Source organism: Lampetra planeri, chromosome 11, assembly GCF_965212315.1.
Source record: "Lampetra planeri chromosome 11, kcLamPlan1.2.h2, whole genome shotgun sequence".
Taxonomy (NCBI): domain Eukaryota; kingdom Metazoa; phylum Chordata; class Hyperoartia; order Petromyzontiformes; family Petromyzontidae; genus Lampetra; species Lampetra planeri.
In genome coordinates, this window is record NC_136117.1 from 5,411,044 (window position 1) to 5,433,421 (window position 22,378).

Here is a 22,378-nt window from a genome sequence, read left to right on the forward strand (position 1 = left end):
TGGAAAGAATAACATTTTATTCATCATCTCGCATTGTTTGTTATGTCGAGGGAGCATGACTGCTGGCCCACAATCTGTCAATTAAGCTCAATGCGATGGGGCAAACCACCGCATCATTAGACTGTCTAATTACCTTTCACACTAAATGAAATGCCACACCTAATTAATCCAGAAATGACTGCACGAAATAAATGCAGTGCATTGCTCAGCCCACGATTCATGGGGTGTTGTTTAGGGGAAGCACAACAGGGTTTTTTATGTCCGAAGTATTGATTTCACGATATAATGCTGCATTGGAAATGAAAATATATTATTATGCTGTGTAAAAGTTGTTTATGAAGCACTCAATGTGCTACGCTTCACGAAAGCCAAACGAAATGCAGCAGATAAAAGTGACATTTGGAATCGCCAATGTAAACCATTCATTCTCAGCACTCGCTCACCGATGGTGAGTTGCCCCCGTACTGTCCACTGTGTCCTATCGCTGCAACCATGGTTACCGGTCCCATCAACTTCACTCATTGATTCCTGACTGTCGTCTCATCCACACCGCGTTCAACCATCACACTTGCAGGCCAAAACACTTCTCTCTCTCTCCGATTGTTGCCTCGCTCTGCTCCAACTTTGGAATTCCCTAATCGTGGTCTCTTTTCCAAGGTTAACATAACCTCGCTCAATCTGAGAAAACCTATTAATGCTCATCTAATACACCCTCAAGAGTGCCGTTTGTTGCTGGTCGCTTGGTATATTGGGCGTTTGAGCATCCGCTCAGCAACCTTGCTTAGAAGAACATGTGAAAATGCATTTTTGGAAATACCACACTTTAAAGTACAAGTCAAAAAAATCAAAAAAATCTGCGCTATGTTAACAGTATGTACCACGTCAAGAAGAAGGGACATTCCAAAGAACATTTGAAGTATACCACTTTGCAGACATATTTGTCTCAGATATTACAGTTTTGATTTGGAATTTTACCTGAAGTGTCCTTTCAAAAATGGCATCAAATCTATTGGGACTACAACAGCTGCAATAACACCAACAAACAGCGGTTCTGCAAATTCTGCAACAGTTTTGAATTGTGTTTTCTGGGGTTAGTTACCAAGCCTCATCAAATATATATATCTGGAACCGTTCGCAAAAAAAAAAGTAGTATTCCTTCTCAATCAAACTTGGAGCGGCGTTCATTCTCCATTCCTGCCCCGAGCCAGTGTTAAAAATTCCACATTGCTCTGGTGGGGGTCAATCATTCTGTAAAGAATTACCAATGTTCACTGCCCACAAAGTGGTACTAATTTAAATAGCCCCAGAGAGGTTGGTGTTATTTGACCCAAGCTAGGATTTTAAACTGGTAAACTTTCATCTGTGGAGTGATCACACAATGGAGTCATTATGCAAGGCACCCAATTTTATGGCAATTCGATGCTATTAGAATGCAACATAGGAAGTAGGTTGTTCATTCATGTGTAAGAACTTGAGTGCTATCCCTTAGTGCGCATGGATCTTCTTCTCTGGCTTTCTGGTTTTCTGCTACACACAAATTCAGTTAAACAATTACCCAAACAACCAAAGCAGAATTTCTCATCGAAAAAAAATCCGTCAAGGCTAAGTATTTGCCTGTCCTGGGCAAATAAGTATAGTGATAATTGTAACTTTCAAATTAGAACAATGTGCCGTCTAGGTGTTGTTGTCAAGCCATTCACTCTTAGGTCTTCCTCTCTTTCCAATTCCTTAAAATTTTCCAAATAGTAGATGAAAAGTGTGGTCTTCAAGGAGGCATCAAATGTTTTGCTAACACGCACCTTGCCATGTCAGCAGGAAAAAAGGACGTCTCAAAAAAGGTACCTTCAACAGTTCTCCTGAACAATCCCAAAAGTGAGGGCTGCCTCCAGGATGCGCAACGATTGCAAACCAGAATGGGGGCACATTGCCAAGGTGAAAGAAGAGGGAACTGTAGGCCAGGGAGAGTGGGATTCTGGGTACAAATTGTCATGGCACCAACACCATCTTGGAAAGTTGTTTTTGTTCCCAATACAGCACCAGGGTTTATTGCCGAGGATATTTACTGTGGCCGCTACCGATATTATCTGTTGATTTAGTGGAGTGTATTATTACCCGAGCCTCTCTGTGTTGAAATTGAATGCACGAGTGCATGAACACGTGAAAATAAATCGGTTCGCAAATGATAATACAAATAAATAAATAAATAAACTTTTTGCCACGCATCAAGAAATGCTGCTTGATGCGAGGCTTGCGACTACTCCCAGGCAATGGAATGAAAAAAGAAAGGTGGGAAAAATGTCACACTCAATTGTGGAGTTATGGATATTTTTTTAAAACACGTATTGAATTTACATTGAATTCACTGTGAAGTATACGTAGCGTTGAGGATATTTTTGTTGTATGCAAGTTACATTGCCAATATATTTTTAACAAAAAGCACCTGATATCTTCCACAGATTTCCAATGACAAATGTCATGCCTATGTGCTAACCTAGTCGTAAAAAACTCACACATCAACACCATGGCCTTCATAGAGTAAAATATATAACCAACAACGTTTCGGACAGTGGCCCTTCTTCATAGCACATCTGATTATATATATTGTGTTTGAAGGCAGTGTTGTTGACGAGTGCCTTGAGTTTTTACGTCAAATGTGCACCACTGCCAAAGCAGCAGCATCACCAGGTGAGGTTTAACGACGTAGTATGGCGAATAAGATAAGAAAATCTAGAACATTATTTGTCATATTTCAACAAACAACTATGGCCAGCAATTTAATACATGACTACAATACGTGCCTTAAAAAATACTTGGAGTTTGTTTGTGTACTCTACAGAAACTTATTTATATGCAAGCAACTTTTTTAAATTTTTACTAGGATCCCTATTTTAAACTAAGGCTGCTTGGCAGTTTCTGCAGTTGTATTGTCACATTGTAACGTTTGTAATAAATTCCTTTTACACTCCTGCTCGTTCGATACTCAAATTACCCCAGGTCTTTCTTGCATATGATCATTTGCCTCAATCGACTCTGATCCGGTCCATCAATTTACCGTTCTGAACAATTCTGCCTTCCACCTCACGCTCTCTGCTCTGAGCCAAATCTAACCAAACCGTGAGAACATTTGGTGTTTGCGGCAAACTTACAGTGGAAGGCAACCACGGCGGCACTGAGTCACTGACACAGCCTGCAACCATCCAATTGTGAAATATAATTGTAATTATGTACAGGCCCTTTGTCAATACATTGCTGTATGAAGGCCTTTTCCAAACGATGTTAGCAATGGGGATTGCTTGACCATATTTCACCGTGCTGGCTGGTAAGTGAATGGAAATATCAACTAAAAATTATTAAACACGTGAGATTAACAGTTGTTTTTACATTTAAATGCAAGTACATTCATTGACGTGTTTTACATATCCGTTGGAAAGTTAAACAATATCAGAAATAGTATTTTAATTAACTTGCCAAACCGTCATTTAAAAATAACACAAGGAAATCGTTTTCATTTTTTTTTTAAATATGTCAGAACATATATTTTATGCTCAAACAATTAAAGGAAATGTTTCATTAAATAAGAAAAAAATCACGAATATTTAAAAACTAAAGCTTCCTTTTTGAAACTGCGGCCAATTTCTTAAAAAAAAATTCATGCAAAATCTGAAGGCACTTGGCATCAAGTTTGGATCAATCTGTGCATTACTTGCCGCTGCTACCTGGTACTACCCAAGACCACAAACTCAGAATTGTTACTGGGCAGGCCGATCTTAGAGCACGTTTATTAAAGCAGAAGCTTGCGAGTTCGAATTCTGGTCGGAAGTTCACTCGCCCCATCATCCCTCTGGCACTGATAACGGAGCACAACATTACGAAATGAAATCAATCGGTGGTTGTCCTACTGGCGTACTTGCTCCCTTCATAGAAAATGTGGAATTGCCACTGCCGCTTGAGGGCTGTAAATAGGAAATGAACACCGCCTCAGTGCTCATTTGAGCAAGGAGATCACTTTGACTTTTTTAATTAAAAAAAACATGGTTCGAAAGATCATCTCCATGCTAAAAGGCACAGAGAGGAGATCATTAAATTCCTTTCAGATTTAACCTTCTGGTTTAAGACCTCATGTGCTGAGTATCAATCAACCAAATGTTGGAAAGGGTAACAAAAGCCTCTGCGACAGACGCGTCCTTTCACCTATAGAATCTCTGAGATAAAGCACAGTGGCACATTGAATAAGCCTCACAATGCAGTAGGAAGCACCTGTGTTGTTTGCGTCAAACTCCCCTGGGATTGGCTGCACGTGTAGATAGGTAGCATTGTCACTGGCACAACCCAAACGTGTGATTGACAGATAGTCTAAGATATTGGGCACAGTCACGTGTCTAAATGCTGTCAAAACGTTGGGTGTTATTAATGAGATAGACTGTTCACAGCGACTAATAAGTGCAGCATGAAAATATTACAACATAGAAACAAAAAGTGAATTTCCCTAAACAGGAAATTAACACAGTGTGCATTTCTCAGTCATAGCCAAAGCGTCTCCATGCTGATACAAACATCTATTTGCAGCGCTGGGTTGGTGGTGCATATTACACATTCCGATGGTAGAGGCAAGTCTCTTCATAGATGAGTCACTGTTGGTTTGCCACAAAGTTGTATATCTGCTTATATACCCTGGGGGAATGATGGGCTTCGTAAACCTCTGACCAGATAAAGACTGGCAGCCTTTCTATAGCGAGCCACGTGATTCCACCACAGAGCCACTGCGTGAGACCAACTTACCATGCCTATACAGTAATGTATCTTCAGCCAAAAGTATAATTCATTTGTCTTGGCTAATGAAGTTACATGTACAAGGGGGCTTTACAAAAAAAAAGGTCTTGCGCTTTCTCTATAATCCGTCTCCAATGTTGTCATGTTGATTGACATCCATGTGTCTTGTTTTATTCGTGCAAGCAGTCAATGGCCGTCTTTTGCCAACATATTAGTCAGTCTCTTCTGCATTGTGGAATGCTATGCTCAAAAATCCTCTGGGGTTTGCATGCAGGACAAATGCAGTGCCATATGCACTGCTCGAATACAAACCCAGGGAGCAAAAACAGAGCCTCTCGCAAAACAATGCGAGCAGCGATGCTTGCCATGTGACACGTGACACGCAAGAATGTGAATGTAATCGGCGGCAACAACAAAAACCAAGCGATCGCGATGGAAGACACAGCGATGGATTCGCCGTGCGATTGCGCTTATCGTCGCGATGTGGCGACACAAACCGGATGGGCGTACGACGCGCAATGATGCTCGTGTGCAGCAACAACTTGTGCTTGTGTGTAAACAGAAACAAGGTGGAACCCGCTTTGTCATGTCACAACCCCCTGGGTACATCGTGGTAAGTTCCATTATTTCAATACGAAACAACCATGTACTGCTGTGGGTAGGTTCAATGTTACCGAGAATATAATGCGCTACATTTAGTATGCAATATTCAGCTTTCTAACTTAGTCCAAATGTGTAACTGTTACTTTTATGCACTCTTTCTTCAAACAGCATAGCTCAGTTAAGCTGTAAACAGCTGATTTGTTTAGACACAATGTGTCCATGGATTTGTGCAAACAGTATATATTTTTTAATTGGCCACTGAATGCGCACACAGCCAGCTGCTTGCAATGACGAAGATTGGGTGCAGCTCTCCAATGTGTTTCCGGGTTGAGTGAGCCGCGTGTTGTTTTGGACACGATGTTCGACCTTTCGCTCCGCGTGCTTCGTTGGAAACGTCGAACATTGTACCAAACAACGTTTCTACCAACACATTCGAGAGCTATATGCCACAACTGCAAAGATCTACACTGAAGATCGGTGTGCTTGCTTGATCAATTTACCTTCAATGAAAATTCTATTCTTGTTTCTCACGTGCCACTATTGTTTAGATTTCAAGGTTTACCAACCATTTCCAGAGGCCTGGAAATTAGCATTATGCTTTGAGTGCATCAGCTACTTGGTTGCCATGAAAATATGGACTTGTAAATCTTTTGAAGACTGGTGTTGATGAATAACTTTGCTAGGTGTTAGGCTTTGGAGCACACACACTCACCCCACAACTGGCTACACGCCCAACCAAGTAGTACATGATTCAACCGTAACATAAATTATAACACAAGCATGCCCAGACCTGCTATATCCATTACATTGGATGAGTTCAAAATTAAAGCTTAACATCTTCCCCGCTGATCCAAGCGGTAGTAATATGTTGTGGGCTGGACTGGGTCTACAGAGAACCTTACTGTTAAGAGCCTATTCTTAGGTTTTTTCGGTAAAGTCACGTAGGTAAAACATCAAAATTAATAAAAAATAAAATAATATTAATTTTGATGTTTTACCTACGTGACTTTACCGAAAAAACCTAAGAATATGAATCCTTGCAGTCACGAAAGCTTCAAATCTAGTGTTAAGAGCCTGTCTTACAAAGCAGGCAGAGTCCGTTATAATTGCCCATGTATTTCAGGAAGGATGCGAGTGGCCGTATACCACAGGAGAGCCGTTTTATGGGCTTCATACGAGGCGGCTGGTAAGCTTTTGACGGGCGAATATCAGAGCACCGAGAAAGCACTGCTGACATCTCAGAGGGGCACGGGTTCCAACCAATCGTAAAGGTTGATGGGTCTTGGCCTAGTCACTTAAGACTATATAAAAAAAAAACTTGCACAATAATATATATAGTTTTAATTAATTCAGATTATTTCCAGATCGAAGGGACTGTAATAGATTTATACTCTTAGTTATTTCGGTAAAGTCACGTAGGTAAAAAATAAAATTAAAATTAATAAAAATAAAACAATAAAAATCACGACGTTTCGGATTGCAACACAAGTCTCCGTCATTAGGTGGGATCGTCACAGCCAGATTTGCTGCATCAATTTTAGCGAGGCAAGGGCGAATCAAGTGATGCAGCAAATCTGGCTGTGACGGTCCCACCTGATGACGGAGACTTGTGTTGCCTCCGAAACGTCGTGATTTTTATTATTTTTAATTTCATTTTTTAACCTACGTGACTTTACCGAAAGAACTAAGAGTATAAATCCTTGCAGTCACGAAAGCTTCAAATCTAGAATGTAATAGATTTGGTTCCATTGGCATGAATTAAACTCCTTCATTTGGTGGTGACACGGCCCAGCGGTAACGTGTTCAGCGCTTGTTGCAGAAGTTCGTGGTTTGAATCCTGCGGACCACGCTGGTTATTACCGCGAGTGTGTTAATCATACAGTGGATGTTAAAGACCCCCGGACATGATTCGATATGAGTAGGCCATGATGTGCTGGCGTCATTGTCCAAATTTTCCAAATTTGAACCATTTCTGCCAAATTTCTCAATTGGGATTACTCGTGGCAACATCGCTCCCTACTGCCCTCCTCTCGTCGTCTCTGCGACATAGTGCCGGAGTGATAGCCTTGCACTATAAGAACAGTGTGAATACCAAATATAATACATTCTTCATAATTTTAGCGAGGCAAGGGCGAATTTTCAGCACCCCTTGAGTTACTTTAAGTGATTTGTTTACCTTTCCTACACTTTGCACTCCTATCGTGGTTTTGTATTATTTGTTGGTGTAACGTTCTGACCCACCCCAACTGGACGTCTGTGAACAAGAGCTTTATAGCTATTCTGATTATGACTTAAGGAGGCCACTACAGTAGCTCTGTGATGTCACCTTCCACAGGCTCTTCTCTAAAATGGCGCGATCAACAGAGATCTCTTCATATCATGACAATTGATACAGTAAAACCTTGGATTGCGAGTAACTTGGTCTGCCAGTGTTTTGCAAGACGAGCAAATTTTTAAAATAAATATTAATTTGATAAACGAGCTAGATCTTGCAATACGAGTAGTACGTACTATACGCTTTGTCTGCCGAGCGTCACGTGATCACAACTGATATACGAGTGCTTTGATATACAGTGCTTTGGATTACAAACACGTTTCCGGAACGAATTATGCTCGCAAGCCAAGGTTTTACTGTATATCGTTGCTTTGAAAAGACAGGATAGACATAATACCATTTGTTGACATGATACAGGTATGAGCATCCTCATTTGTTAATAGAGTTCTCCACTGCATGAGACAAAGCGAGTTTCACTTTGTAAAGCAAAGCATGGAAAGAGATGTTGCCATCAGGTATGCCGAGTGTTACATTAAGTGAAGCATATGTATTAATAAAAACCTACCCAAAGGGTATTTTTAGGTTAGGGTAATTGCAGCAGAACAGATTCATGACTTTGTCACGTAGCATTCTCAAACCTTCAAAAGAGTGAAAGTATCTCAATGTTCAAACAAGCATTGGGATGGAGGCTCATTTCTTTTGGTTGCCCTGAGCGAGCGGTGGAAATTCCACATGGTTATGGATTAAGAAAACAACGTAGGAATATATCGCTGGGGCATAACACTCCACAGTTATGGGTGTGTCTGCAGCAATTACCCGAAATCCAGAAAAGAAAGCTCAGCGGCACACCAATGCACAGTGGGAACCGCACAGGTAAAGCATTCAGCACAGAGAGGAGAAGAAGAGCAGGGAAGGGCGGCGGCCACACACAGGCGTGGGGAGGTGCGAATACATACGAGGAAGATCGGTGCCATTGGGGTAGGTGGGAATCCACGGCTTCCCACTGTCCCGAGGCCCCTCACCGGCACCAGCCCCTGGCGTGCCCCCTCTGTCGGCGGAGGAGCCGATTCTCCTGCCGGTGTTGTCGTAGTGATAGTGGTGGTGGTGCTGGTCCATTGAGCCGGTGAACCTCCCGAAGCGGTAGAGGCCGTAGCCGGCCACGGCACCCATCGCCCAGTAGGGTAGGTTGCTGCGCGGTTTGTAGCCGCCGTAGCCCTGGCCGCCGAAACCCTGGCCGCCGAAACCCTGGCCGCCGAAACCCCCAAATCCAGAGCCGCCCCTACCAAATCCCGGAGACTGACCAAAGCCTCCAAATCCCCCAGAGCCACCATAGCCTCCACCATAACCGCCACCATAGCCGCCACCATAGCCACCGTATCCTGGATTGTTCTGGCCATAATGGTAGCCTGGTTGACCTGCAGGCTGTACTGGGGCATTCCAACCATAACCTGGTCGGTTATAGCCAGTCTGACCATAGCCTGGCTGAGCATAGCCCGGCTGACCATAACCCGACTGACCATAGCCCGGCTGACCATAGCCCGGCTGACCATAGCCTGGCTGAGCATAGCCCGGCTGACCATAGCCCGGCTGACCGTAGCCAGGCTGACCATAGCCCGGTTGACCCGGTTGGGCATAGCCTGGCCTAGGCTGCCCATACCCACCTCCAGGCTGTCCATACCCACCTCCTGGCTGTCCATACCCCTGTCCTGGTTGTGCCTGGCCTGGGACATAGCCGGGACCTGACTGTCCATGCCTTAGGCCAGGCTGGGCAAAACCTGGACCAGATTGTCCATAGCCAGGCTGACCATAGCCCGGATTGGGTTGTCCAAATCCGGGTCCAGGTTGACCCTGGCCTGGGACGTACCCTGGGCCTGATTGGCCGGGCCTCAGACCTGGATGAGCATAACCTGGACCAGATTGCCCATATCCTGGCTGTCCAGGTTGAATTTGACCTGGCTGACCATGTCCTGGCTGGCCAAACCCTTGACCCGGTTGACCTTGAGCAGGCTGACCATATCCTGGCTGCCCATGACCTGGCTGGCCAAACCCTTGGCCCGGTTGACCTTGAGCAGGCCGACCATAGCCTGGCTGACCATAGCCTGGCTGACCATAGCCTGGCTGACCAAACCCTTGGCCCGGTTGACCTTGAGCAGGCTGACCATATCCTGGCTGGCCAAACCCTTGACCCGGTTGACCTTGAGCAGGCTGGCCATAGCCTGGCTGACCATGACCTGGCTGGCCAAACCCTTGGCCCGGTTGACCTTGAGCAGGCTGGCCATAGCCTGGCTGACCATGACCTGGCTGGCCAAACCCTTGGCCCGGTTGACCTTGAGCAGGCTGACCATAGCCTGGCTGGCCATAGCCTGGCTGACCATGACCTGGCTGGCCAAACCCTTGACCCGGTTGACCTTGAGCAGGCTGGCCATAGCCTGGCTGACCATGACCTGGCTGGCCAAACCCTTGGCCCGGTTGACCTTGAGCAGGCTGGCCATAGCCTGGCTGACCATGACCTGGCTGGCCAACCCCTTGGCCCGGTTGACCTTGAGCAGGCTGACCATAGCCTGGCTGGCCATAGCCTGGCTGACCATGACCTGGCTGGCCAAACCCTTGACCTGGTTGACCTTGAGCAGGCTGGCCATAGCCTGGCTGGCCATGACCTGGCTGGCCAAACCCTTGACCCGGTTGACCTTGAGCAGGCTGGCCATACCCTGGCGCAGCCTGGCCCACTCCAGGGGCCGGCTGCTCCGCTTTGACATTGGGACTCGCGACCCTGGGCACAGAGCCTGGGTGAACCGCACTGGAACCTCCCATCACAGCTCCGCCCGCCACGGCACCGCCCGCCACGGCGCCGCCGGCCGCAGCGCCGCCGGCTGCCGGGTAGGGGAACCCGCCGGGCTTGTTGTCGAGAGGTTTGGAAGCTGCCCCGGGGTTTTTAGGGATAGGACGGAACACAGGGGGGGCCCACGCCGGGTTTGAAGGTGGGTTGGCCGCCCCTGGGTTGGAGGATCCAGATGTGCGGGACGTGTCGGGTTTCGGCTTGTAGTGCGAGTCCGTTTGGCTGCTGCCGCCGCCGCCCGTGCCTGTTCTGGAGCCGGAGGCAGAGCTGGAGCCAGGCTTGGTCTTCTGGGTGTTGCTCCCTGCGCTGTGGCTGGAGCCACCACGAGACCGGCTGCCACCGGTGCGGCTACCGCTGCTGCCCTTCCTGGCCCCTGCGAGGCATCGCGCAGAACATAGTCAACAGTGCTGGTAAGTTAACATTACATTGGTATTTTTTTCCATTGCCATCTCAGCAGTGGTATTTGGTTGCATTTAACAAAAACTTTGTAAAAAAAAGCAAAACAATGAAAGAAATAAGCAAAAGATAAAAGTGGCAAATTTCATTTGCTTTGTCAAGTTGTTTTTCTTGATTCAAATAAATTCAGATACAATTGCTTCAAACATAATTGAAGTACGGATTTATGGATGTCCTCCACCAATGAGATGGATATGTTATGCATCTCATTGGCCAGTTCCAACCACTCCCATGAGTACCAAAATTAAGCAAAAGAGGAAGACATAATGCCACCCCTGGCCAGTAACAAGCCTCCTTTTACAGTTTAATTTGCATATCGAGAACCCTATGGCCCTGCAAGGAGCCGTTTTTAAACATGAGACACAATGCTATTCCGAGTACAATTATCAATGTGGTAAAAATATTGATTTCTAAATGTAATATTTACAAATGCATTTTCTATCCTCACCTAAATATCCAAAGTCAACGTGGGTTTTACATTATGCATACAAGCTGTATATATGTAGCGAAATAACACTGTCATGATATAATTCTCAAGAACGGTTTCATTCAAATTAACTCGTCATTCATTGTATAAGTTGAGTGAAGGCAGTTGACTTAATACATCACATTTTGCGTGACCACTAAGCTATTTATGCAAGCATAACATTTGCTTGGATCATAACGCGCATGGGAAATTGCTAAATAATAATTGCAGTGCTTTTCTTGCAAATTCCTTCTGAAAACAGTTGATACTGTGGGAAACTTTCTTGAATAGTCAAAAGTTAAATAATCTCTGAGCAATGGGAGGGAGAACCCATCCTCGATGGCTCAATGCCCCAAATAGTACGGAATTTACATATTCCCATGGTGGGAGCCAGTTTTTTCATAGGATAATCACCATTGACCTTCTATAAAGTGGCACATATGTTACCTAACCAGATGGATGATTGAATAATTCTACCCCTGCCCAATATATGTGATTGTCAATCGAGTGGTCTGCGAAGTGCGACCTGGCCGGATGACTCGCCAGGTAATACATAACCAAGTACATAAGATCAGCATGCCAGGAAATAAACTATATTACTGCATATTGGAGAGTGGGAACTGTATACGTTCCAATATATATTTTTATGAGCTGGAAAGTATAAAAGATGTTTTCCGTTTCGTTTCAACCAGTGAGGCCTTAGCAATGAACCACCACTGCTTAAGATGCACAACAAAAACGTGCTTTGTTTCTGCAAAGCAGAAAAAAACGCACTGTAAAAGCAGTTAGTTTATTAAAAAAATAACGCTTGAAATAAATAGACCTGACACAGTTCCATTATGGCTCCACAATGGCCTCGCAGAAGACAAAGTGAAAAAAGCTTCAACTCCATTTAACGCACTGGCCTTGAAATAACACAAAGCAAAAGATATTCCTCGCTCTGTAAAATGCGACTGTGACGTCTGGCATCTCATCATAGCCAAACAGCTCCTTCTCTTTTATAGCCCAGCCTCGTTATTCCCCTTCACCATTTGCGGTTTTAACTGGTCAGCTGACACTGCCGCTAGAACACATGACTCACAGTTGGAATTATGCAAGTTCAAATCCCGGCAAAGGGGTCAAACTCAGCCTATCATCTCTCTGGAGTCAATAATAAAATCACCACCACTTTGTGTGACGTAAAGTGAGGCTACACTTATGTTAGACTGGCCCCCATAATAGGAATAGAGCACTTACACCAAAGGCTTGTGGCCGCAAACTGAGATTAGCATTGCCAGATAAACAACGTGACGTATTGTTGCTTGCTACACCGCCTTTGCACTGCTTCAAAGTGGGCCATTCCAGGGACATTTTGAACCAGCCCGGAACGGCTCAAGTTGTTTTCCACTATAAAACCCGAGCAGTGCCGCTGACACCACACACAGTGAATGCAAAATAAATATCAGTGTCATCCCACTGGCGTTGATCCCTCTGGCGTTGATCCCTCTGGTATTGATAAGATAAGAATTACTTCGTGGGTAGACAACAATCGGTGTCCTATGGATTGAGTCTCCACCACCATGGGATTGGTGAATTTCCACCATTGCATCAAGGCTTTAGAGTGCAGAAGAGCATCGCCCAAAGATCACTGGAGCATTGTGACAGTGATGTTTGTTATCATTCCATTATATTGCAGTGGACGGGTACACGCCGCTTGCACACATGTATTAGGATTTCGTTCCCAAGTTTCGTATTAATCTGAATATTCCAAACATTGGTAGTCCTAGACTACATTTCTAGAAACAAAATATGTTTCGGACTGATCTAAATATGACATCATAGGAAGGCACGTCACTTCGATGACATCACTTTCATACTTTTCCTGCCCAGTGTCATCACGTGACATCATCTTGACAAGAAGTGATAGATGTTGCTTTTGTTTAAGTTATCAAAATACAGAAATGTTTACATTGAGATTATTGTTTGACTAATGAAACTTGGTAAGTAAAAATTTTCAATTATTATTATTTACAATTATTTAAAATTAATTAAAGGGAATGCATCAAAAAATGTAAGTTTTTTTTTTTATTATACCAACTAAAATCAGAAAACATGAAACAAAACCCATCATAAAGGCCGCTGGTCAATCAGGAAATTATTTCATTCCAATTGTCACTACTCATGATGAGCAACTCTACAAGGTCGCACCGAATGACAGGCATCGCGATGAGAAACATGAAATACCATTTGAATAACAAATAGAAACCCAGTTTCCTGCATCGTTGTGTTATTTTATTTCCTCAATGCTCTGAAGAGATGGAGACCAAAGTTCAATGGGAAAAAAATAATCCAATGTTGTTCTTTTCCCCATTACACCACGATACAATTCTATTCTCGGAATGTTTCAATTGCTGATCTGTGGTTAAATAGATGTCACACGCATCTGTGTATACACACTCCTCCTATATTGTCCCCCATGTGGTTTCTTATTGTTGTGAAATTCTATTGAAATATATAAAAAAAATAACAACAGACAATGGCCCAGCAAAAACACAGAGGACTACACAGCACATCATGTGATATTTTAACAACACTGCATTTTATTTGTTAGCCGATGTAACGTGTAATTACAGAACAATAACATTACTTGACCCTGTGATAGTGTTACCACATAAAAGGAAAGATAGCAGTGAGAAATTATGACTGGTTTAGTTGTATTATTTAAATATGTATTCGAGTTAACATGCAAGGTGAATAGGGCTGTGATTAAAATGATTAAACAATAGGGTTAGAGTTTATATTTTAGAGGCAATGGAATGGCTCATGAACAGACTCATGTTAAACTACTGGCTATGCAGTTGATAAAAGCACAGATTAACAATACAATGAATATTGGGTCATCAGTTTCAAAAGTGGCTACTTTATGGGGAAGATTCCCTCCACCATAAGAATGTGGAATTTACACCACTGCCTTAGAGCCTCCAATATATACGAACATCAGGCAAGGTGGTTATATGATAGAAAAAATTATGATATGAAGTTTATAGTACTGGTTCTGGACTCTCACTGAAGATAAGCCCTGTCCAATGCTCATTTGAGTGAAGGGCAGGATTTAGTTTTAATAATGAAAAGCAAGTTCTAAACTAGTGACCTAATACAATTAATTTCATGAAATACATGTTGGGAGGGGGCAGGCAGAGGGGGACCCCTACAGAGCAAGAATTTCATAAATGTGATTAAAAATTATAGTGGTCATGGATAGACTGGCTCCTACCACTGGAATGTGGACTTTCCACCAATTAATAAGGGCTGCCTATACAAATATTTGTCCTGCATTGGTCATTTGAGCAGGAACACCGTTTTACTTGTTGGCATGCGCCATACATCAAAGTCACAAATCACCTCCATTTTAGTCCAACTTGATTTGAAATAATTTGAACATATACTTATTTCAAATTAATCACGCAGTGAGTGAGTTTACGAACCCGCGGCTCGCTCACTTGGGCAGAGGCTGTTCCTCCTATTAAGTGGAAAATTACAGCATTGGCACTGCATCTGGTCAGCATCGCCCCACTTACAGCAAAAATCCGCTAAGACGCGCCAGACTGCTTACCACCAATCCAGGAAATTATAAGCTGCCTATAACTCCAGATTCAAACAAATCACGGAGATGAGACTTGACCTGACAGCCTGCTGTGAAAATTCCCTGGCTTGGTTGGAAAGTTGGCATTGTGGTCTAGGATGTGGTCTAATAGACTAATTTCTTTGCTGTGCTCACTTTTTAAGTTGTTTTGTGCTTTTTGTTTTGGTGCCATTCGTTAATTTATTTATTCGTTTTTTTATTTTACTTGGTAGTAGGATTTTCATTTGCTTGGTAGTGGTTATATAATGGGATGTGGTCCTTATATATTTCACGTACAGCGTTATGGGATGGGTATTAGCATGAATGATATGCACCTCCAATTAGTAAGAATGGCTATGTACGGTGTGAAAGAAATACAACATTGTACATATACAATGAAAGTTATTATGAATGGAGTCAGGGGTGAAAACTAGGACTGGGTAGGCAGCAGTAGAAGGAGGGGGGCGGGGAGGGGGGTCAATGGCTGCGCTATCGCCCTGTCGAGGCGGAACGGAGGAAGGATTGTACCTGCGAGGCAGACGACTGCGAGTAGCGCCAACAGAAGCACGAGGCCCCGGGCTGCCCTCATCCCTCCTGACCTTCACAAGCCAACACCACTCGCTCTGCCAGTCCCAGTCGACAACAAAGGACACTGCAGAAAAGAAAACACATCATCGCCGTCAACATCACAAACATCGTCATCATAATTTAATAGCTATTTATTATGTGCCGGGTAAAGAATGTAGCAGCAGACAAAATAATTACATATACAAATACGTGAACTATACTTATAAAACTAGGCGAGAGCCCATTGATTTAAAAGGTCCCTTTTTCCAAGGGAACCCTAAGCAAGGTTACAACAGGAAGATTATGATTTCATATTCAATTCCTCTGGCATCAATTAAATGAGTACCACTTAGTGAGGTGTTAGCCGTCGTTGCCACCGCTGGCTCAGGTTAGCCAATTGAGACAAGTGCCGCCCCATACGTTCTTTTGAGCAGGAAGACCCTTGAACTTTAAGGCTTTTCAAATATGACATCGCATTGAAATACGGACAGATTTTTTTTGCCTTGAATGCAACGGAAACAGTCCCATCATTCCACTTTCTGAACAAAGAAATTACCCTGCACGGCGGTTCGCTCGTGTCTGGATGGCGAAGTTATTTTCCTCTAATGAGTCGCTGGGTAAAGCGACCCAGCTTTCCCCGCAGGGAAAGGCAGGCAGACAGACAGACAGACGCGTTTGTGCCTAGAGCCACCATGGCAACAATAACAACCGCACGCTTTGCGGAGGGAGATAAAAGGGGGTTTCATGAATTTAAAAGAAGCATTTGTCTTTGCCATGAGACCAATATCTTCAATCACTCAAACAAGATCTGACCAAGTGGTGCCGAGGGCAGAATTCTGCTCGTAAATGGGGAGAACGTGAGAGTAAACAGCAGCGTCGTTACCCAGGGGTCGATGGGTTTCAATGTGCGGGAAGCCAACAGAGGCTGTTCTTTAAACATTGGCCCTCGTTCTGGGAATGTTGAATTTTCACGACTCTCAGGGTGACTTTTGGAGATCAGTGGTACACTACGACCTATTTACGATGGAGGCGATCGGAATTCAATTTGTGATATACCTATGAGTACATGTCAGAATCTGAATATTTATTTATACTGGAGGAATCCGATGAGCTGTAAAGCTCTTTATCACTGCTGTAACAGTGGAGAGAGGTGGCACAGTGGCCAGTGCACTGCGTTACAAAACCCAGCGACTCGAGTTCAATTCCCACTCACAGCCAACATCAGTCACAAACACCGGTACTGGTCCTGGGCATCCCCTCAATTGGCTCAGCCTTAAATGAGTACCCAGTGACAAAGGTGGCCAGGTGTGGTGTAGACACCCACCACCTCCTTTGTGTTTCATACAGGCCTTCAAATAGATGCTCGCTAACAATACTTGCACCATGATGTACGGTAGATGTGTTTTGGTGAGCAGTTGCGGAGTGGTTAGCATGCAGCACAACAAAACAGCTTTGGCAATGGGGATTCAATTTGGAGTCAGAGCCAGACACATCCATTTCACGCAGTATCATAACCTATACCGAGCCTCCCCAAGGTTGGCTCAGCCTTAAATGTGTTGGATGTGCAAAGATCAGCACTGGTGAGACACAGGGGGGCAGCTATGGTGCTGCTCACGCACCGTGCAGGCCTTAATTGGTGGCGATCACTAACAGCACTTGCCTCGTGAATTTAAACGGATATACAGACAGGCAAAGTGTTGTTCGTCAGCAACAACCGATGACAGAATGGATCAGAGCGGCATGGTGTGGTCAGTGTTTTTCAGCTTCATTTTTATTTATTTGGTATAGCCCTGTGAGCCATTCGGCTCTTGAAATCGGGTGCAACCGCAACAAACAAAAAACGAAAAACATGAACAAAAAAAAACATCTTAAAGTGACTATGTGAATATGTGCAAACAGAAAATCCAAGAAAATGACAGCAAAATATTGCAGAAAAAGCACTGTACACCAACGCTGTGTGCAAAAGTCCCAGTGGGATGCAAGTCAAACAACAACAACAACAACCACAAGACAACTTAGATTAAGGCCATCAGTCTAACTCCGTACTACAACAAACAAACAAACATGGCCAAACCAAAAAACTTTTCGAAATCACCAAAATAAAGCCATAAAAGCAATGTAACAGTGATCATATGAACTGTGACCGAATTTTCACAATAAACGACACAAACAACATGTACCACCAAACCCTGCAGCCATAACTGGCTGCATAAGTCACTCCACAACAGAGTATCAAAAATTTTCAATGCACCTTTAAGATCAGCACACTAAATCAAAACACAGATCACCACAGCTGGCCTCCATTGCCTTCCAGTGCTGTTATTTGCTGTTATTTGCTCACCACCGAGCGGAGATACTGGACCGGATCAGATATCACTCGCCAACTGACGTCAGCCACGGTTGGGAGTCAAACAGCGATCGCCAATTTCACAGCGCAAGTACGCCAACTGCTGCGCCACCACTCCTCCATATGCACAAACGCAGCATGCACGCATCGATTGGCAGTTGCAGTTAATTTGAGTACATGTTTCTGAAGGTTGCATACCAAAGCAATGTTGCTATTTCCACCCCTTCCTATAAAGGAGTGGTGTTGTTGCTATGGGAGGACATCCAAACAGTTTGAACTGAAAGATGTCAAAGGGCGAGGGAAAGTTACCAAAAGTATTTATATGAATTAAAATAAAATAATAATAATGTTAAGCTCTTGGTCAATCCACCGTTGGATGAAGGCCACCCATTTGGGGTTTGTTTGCCTGTAGCTTCACCACGCAGGTCACTGTAAATTGGTGAAATGTGTGGCCACGGGAACACGGCTAATTGTCAACCCGCCGCTAATTCTGTCTGTGGTTGGAAGTCGGAACGCGGGTTTAGCAGGTTCACAATGCGCGGGCAAAGCCGCTGAGACCCTTGGCTTAGTCCAAAATGGGCTGAGCAAATCTAAAAGAGGCCCATGTCAGGTACAAGTAAATGTACATAGATTTCTCGACACAATATTGAAAAGAATTGAGACCGGAAACGGTCATACAATGGTTTTCCGATAAGATGAATAATACATAATCATAACTCATGTACAAAGGATTTTCCAAACACCAGTTAACATAAATAATGTAAGCTTATGCAACGTACATAATTACTTATTCATCATCATCTTCTTGTACTGTAAACACTTTCTGTCACTATCAAAGTCTAATGAAGCAGAAAAGCATATCACTCCAAAATACATTTAACAAAAACAATTAAGAATTATGTAGGACATTAAAGCAACATAAACACTATGGTTATAGAAAAAGATAACTATTCTAAAACAAGGTTCACTGTTGTTGTAGCTCATCTCAAAGGACCATACCAACTTTATAGTGGTATGTCATATACAATTATCTTTATAGCATGTACTAGGCCATAAAGTCAGTCATCGTGTTCTAAAAGGAGCATTGAGGTGGTCCTCATCTGTTTCCATCTCAGAGCTCACGGTGGAAATTCCACATTCCTTCAGTAGTCGAGTTTATCCAAAGCACAACCACTGTTGACTTCCCTACAAAGTGGCAACCTTACGATTGTGAGCCTCTCCCTCTACCGCGGAGTCACCTGACCTGTAGTTAAACTTAAAAAAAGTATGTACGCTACTTACTTTTGTTTTGACATTTCCACCAATTATATAACAATCATACTTTCAACATGCTGGCAGAGTGTTTTGAGTAATCGTTCAAATGGCCTAAATATGCCTCCCCTCGATATCTTTCAAGACCCATCTTATTACGGCCCATAGATAATGCTTTTCAGCTCTGAAGTTGGCCTCTCCTCGGTTTTGTCAGACATTATATCACCAATTGCATCTCAATTGAGCCATCAGTCATGCCATGAAAGTCAGAAGCGTGTCATGTCATATCGTATCAGGGATAGGCTTTGGATTATGAGAACCAAAAACTTCTAAATTCACTCTAATGGATTTCCATCAAACACTATATGGTGTTCTTGTGTGCCATGTAAACTTCGTTCGTTCATTTCTCAATCCACTCTGCCTTGTGAACGCATCCAGGTGTACAGCACGATGTGTCGTCAACATTTGTTATTTCTCTTTGCTGAATAGTGCCAAAATTTGTGAAAATCCTATTTACTGTCATTGTTACGGGAAGTTGGCAATGAGCGGGTTGATACCATTGAATAATTGCAATAAATAATCAATAATGAGGACTGGAGTTTACCAAGATCCAAAACCAGTGGTTTTCGATTTGTGCTACAACATGGCAAATGTTGAATGTGTTGCTGTGTCCAACACACACACACTTAGCTCTCTACAAGGTGGGTCATAAGTTACTACCCGATTCGAAAGTGGGATTTTGCGTTAAATTATTTTGCTTACATTTGTGCAAGAAATAAAGTAGAAGCCTGTGAATTGGTGCAAGAATTTCAGCCCAGAGACCATCAAAGCCGCCGAGAGTGATGGAAAATGCCGTTGAAAGAGCACGGATTTGCCAACGCATTTACAAGATATTATTTTTAATGCGTAATTATATCGAATCGCCATGAATTCAATCATTTTCTATCATTTAGAGTTCGTGCTTTTATTTAATTCTTCAAAAGTTATAGGCAAAAGAAATCAGGTCGTTACTTACGGCCCACCCTCTATAACCTCGATGTCAAGACTGGATCACTCACAACAATAAAAAATGCTCACCCCACTTTATTTAACAAGTTCCAACAAAGCGGCAACGAAGAACGTTGCAACGTGACGCTGCGTTGCAATTGAAATTCACCACAAGTGCTTGTGGCAAACACGACTTTGGAAAACTCACCACACAGCAAATAGCCGATGCAAACGTACACCGTGTGTTGATGAATTATTTACAACTTCTGTGGCAGTCAGCATTTCAAGCTCGTAACATTTTTTTTTCAAACTCACTCGGCTGCCACACGCATACGAATTCATTCTTTTTTACAAAAGTGTATACTTTTGTACGTAACATATACAGTATATCCCTATTTATCCCTATTTAATTTATTAACATATCATAACCACAAACCCCAGAACATAGTCAATGCTCTTTGTGTAGTTGTAATTAGAGCTGGGCTTAGCCAAACTAATGTTAGCCACAGCAATGTAGAATGTACACACTCTGACAAAGGGCCAGTTTAAATTAACCCAAAAACCTCTTATGGATAATATTGATGGCGAAAGCCTTCGTGTTAAACTGGCCAGGTTGAAGTGTCATGCAGTGCTGTATTTATTAATTTAAATGTATTGTATGCTGCGTACTTGTGGTAAGTGTATTTGAAATAGGAGTTAAATCAGTCCATTTGTCAATCACTGGAAACGTTATGACAAGCCAGGTACCCGACCTGGCTGCATGAATGTTTGAGTTATCTCCTCGTACGAGTGGACTGACAAAATGTAAACTTTCTTGCCTGGTATACAGGAGGTCGTGGGTTCAATCCCGACCCTGACACCTGTACATTTGCATGTTCTCCACGTGGTCACGTGGATATTTCTCCGGATCCTTCGTTTTTTTCCCTGCCACATTTAGAAACGACATGTGTTTTGAGTACTGTATTTGACTGCTATACATTTCCACATGATAAGCCGCTTCATTAGGCTATCATTTATGGCCAGGTTGCTTCTGAAAAAGAGCTATGTAGCTCAGTGGGCCTTACCTGATGAAATCAAAATAGTTTATAGTTTAGTTTCGTGTTCCAGGTACCCCAGCTACCTCACACAGGCAAAATTCTCATTCAGGAAGCGAGCCAACATTCCAATACAACTTACCTGAAAAAGTGTCTTGAGACTCAGTGAGGCTTTCCTAAAAAAAAGGAGGCTACTGTTACAGCCACTTGGGAAGGTGCTTTCAGAGTCAATGTCACCATGTACTCCCATGCTCAAATAATTATTTAAGGCCTTTCCTGTGCTTGTGGTGCTAAACCACATTCCTATGTGTACTGAGTAGGAAAACCGCGAATGAATAGCCACAAAGTAAATTACATAAGAGACTAAGTTAACATCCGACCAACTTTCTAAATTAAAGTTGTGACCTTTGCCCACAGCACTGCCAAATTAATCATTACACCTGCATTTTTTAAATGAAAATGGTAATTACAAATGGCGTTCATTAGGCGAGTAAAAATCACTCGAGTTACTCTTTGGTTCTTTCGGTAAAGTCACGCAGAAAGAAATTAAATTAAATAATATAATCTAGTTTGAACCACCTCTATGGGGAGGGTTTGCCGTGCTTGTCTGTTTCACACTTAACTTCTAATTTAGCAATCTTCGGAAGAACGTAATCAACCAGGCTATGCGTTAACTGCGTGCCATTCTCTCCTCCGGCTGCTATGGGCAGGAATTCCACACAACTCCCCCTCTGCTCCCCCCCCCTCTCTCTCTATGTAAGGGCTCGACACAGAGACGTTGTCTTTCTGTGTGCCTATGTTGTGTGTCTCTCTCTCTGCTTGTGTGTCTGTCTGTGTGTCTCCGTGTCTATGTTTTGTCTCTCTCTCTCAATTTTTACAATCTTTGGAAGAACGTGATCAACCAGGTGGGGTGTTGAATATTTTGTTGGCCGACTCTCTGTTGTATTGCATTATATTTCCAAGTTTACTATTTTTGTTTTCTCATTCCTTTGTACCTGATGATGGTTGCTTGTGTTGCAATCGAAACGTCGTATTCTATTATTATTTAATTTATTTCTACGTGACTTACCGAAAGAACCAAAGAGTAATTCCTGCAGTCACGAAAGCTTCGAATCTAGTACCACTCTAGTTGATAACATCATTAGTGTACAGTGTTACCACGCGTACGACCGTAGAGGTTGCATT

At 43.2% G+C, this 22,378-nt stretch overlaps 1 protein-coding gene across 2 annotated transcripts in view; it reads right to left on the bottom strand.

The window, feature by feature from the left end:
* Positions 1–22,378, bottom strand: part of LOC144721227 (contactin-2-like) — a 120,131-nt gene that overhangs the window by 60,895 nt on the left and 36,858 nt on the right. For both annotated transcript variants that reach the window (XM_078598673.1, XM_078598674.1), the window contains exons 2-3: positions 15,536–15,659; positions 8,605–10,857 (exon numbers count right to left, since the gene is read on the bottom strand). In XM_078598673.1, the coding sequence (XP_078454799.1) occupies positions 8,605–10,857; positions 15,536–15,596 (2,314 nt within the window). In that variant the 5' untranslated portion in view covers positions 15,597–15,659. The remainder of the gene's footprint in view (positions 1–8,604; positions 10,858–15,535; positions 15,660–22,378) is intronic.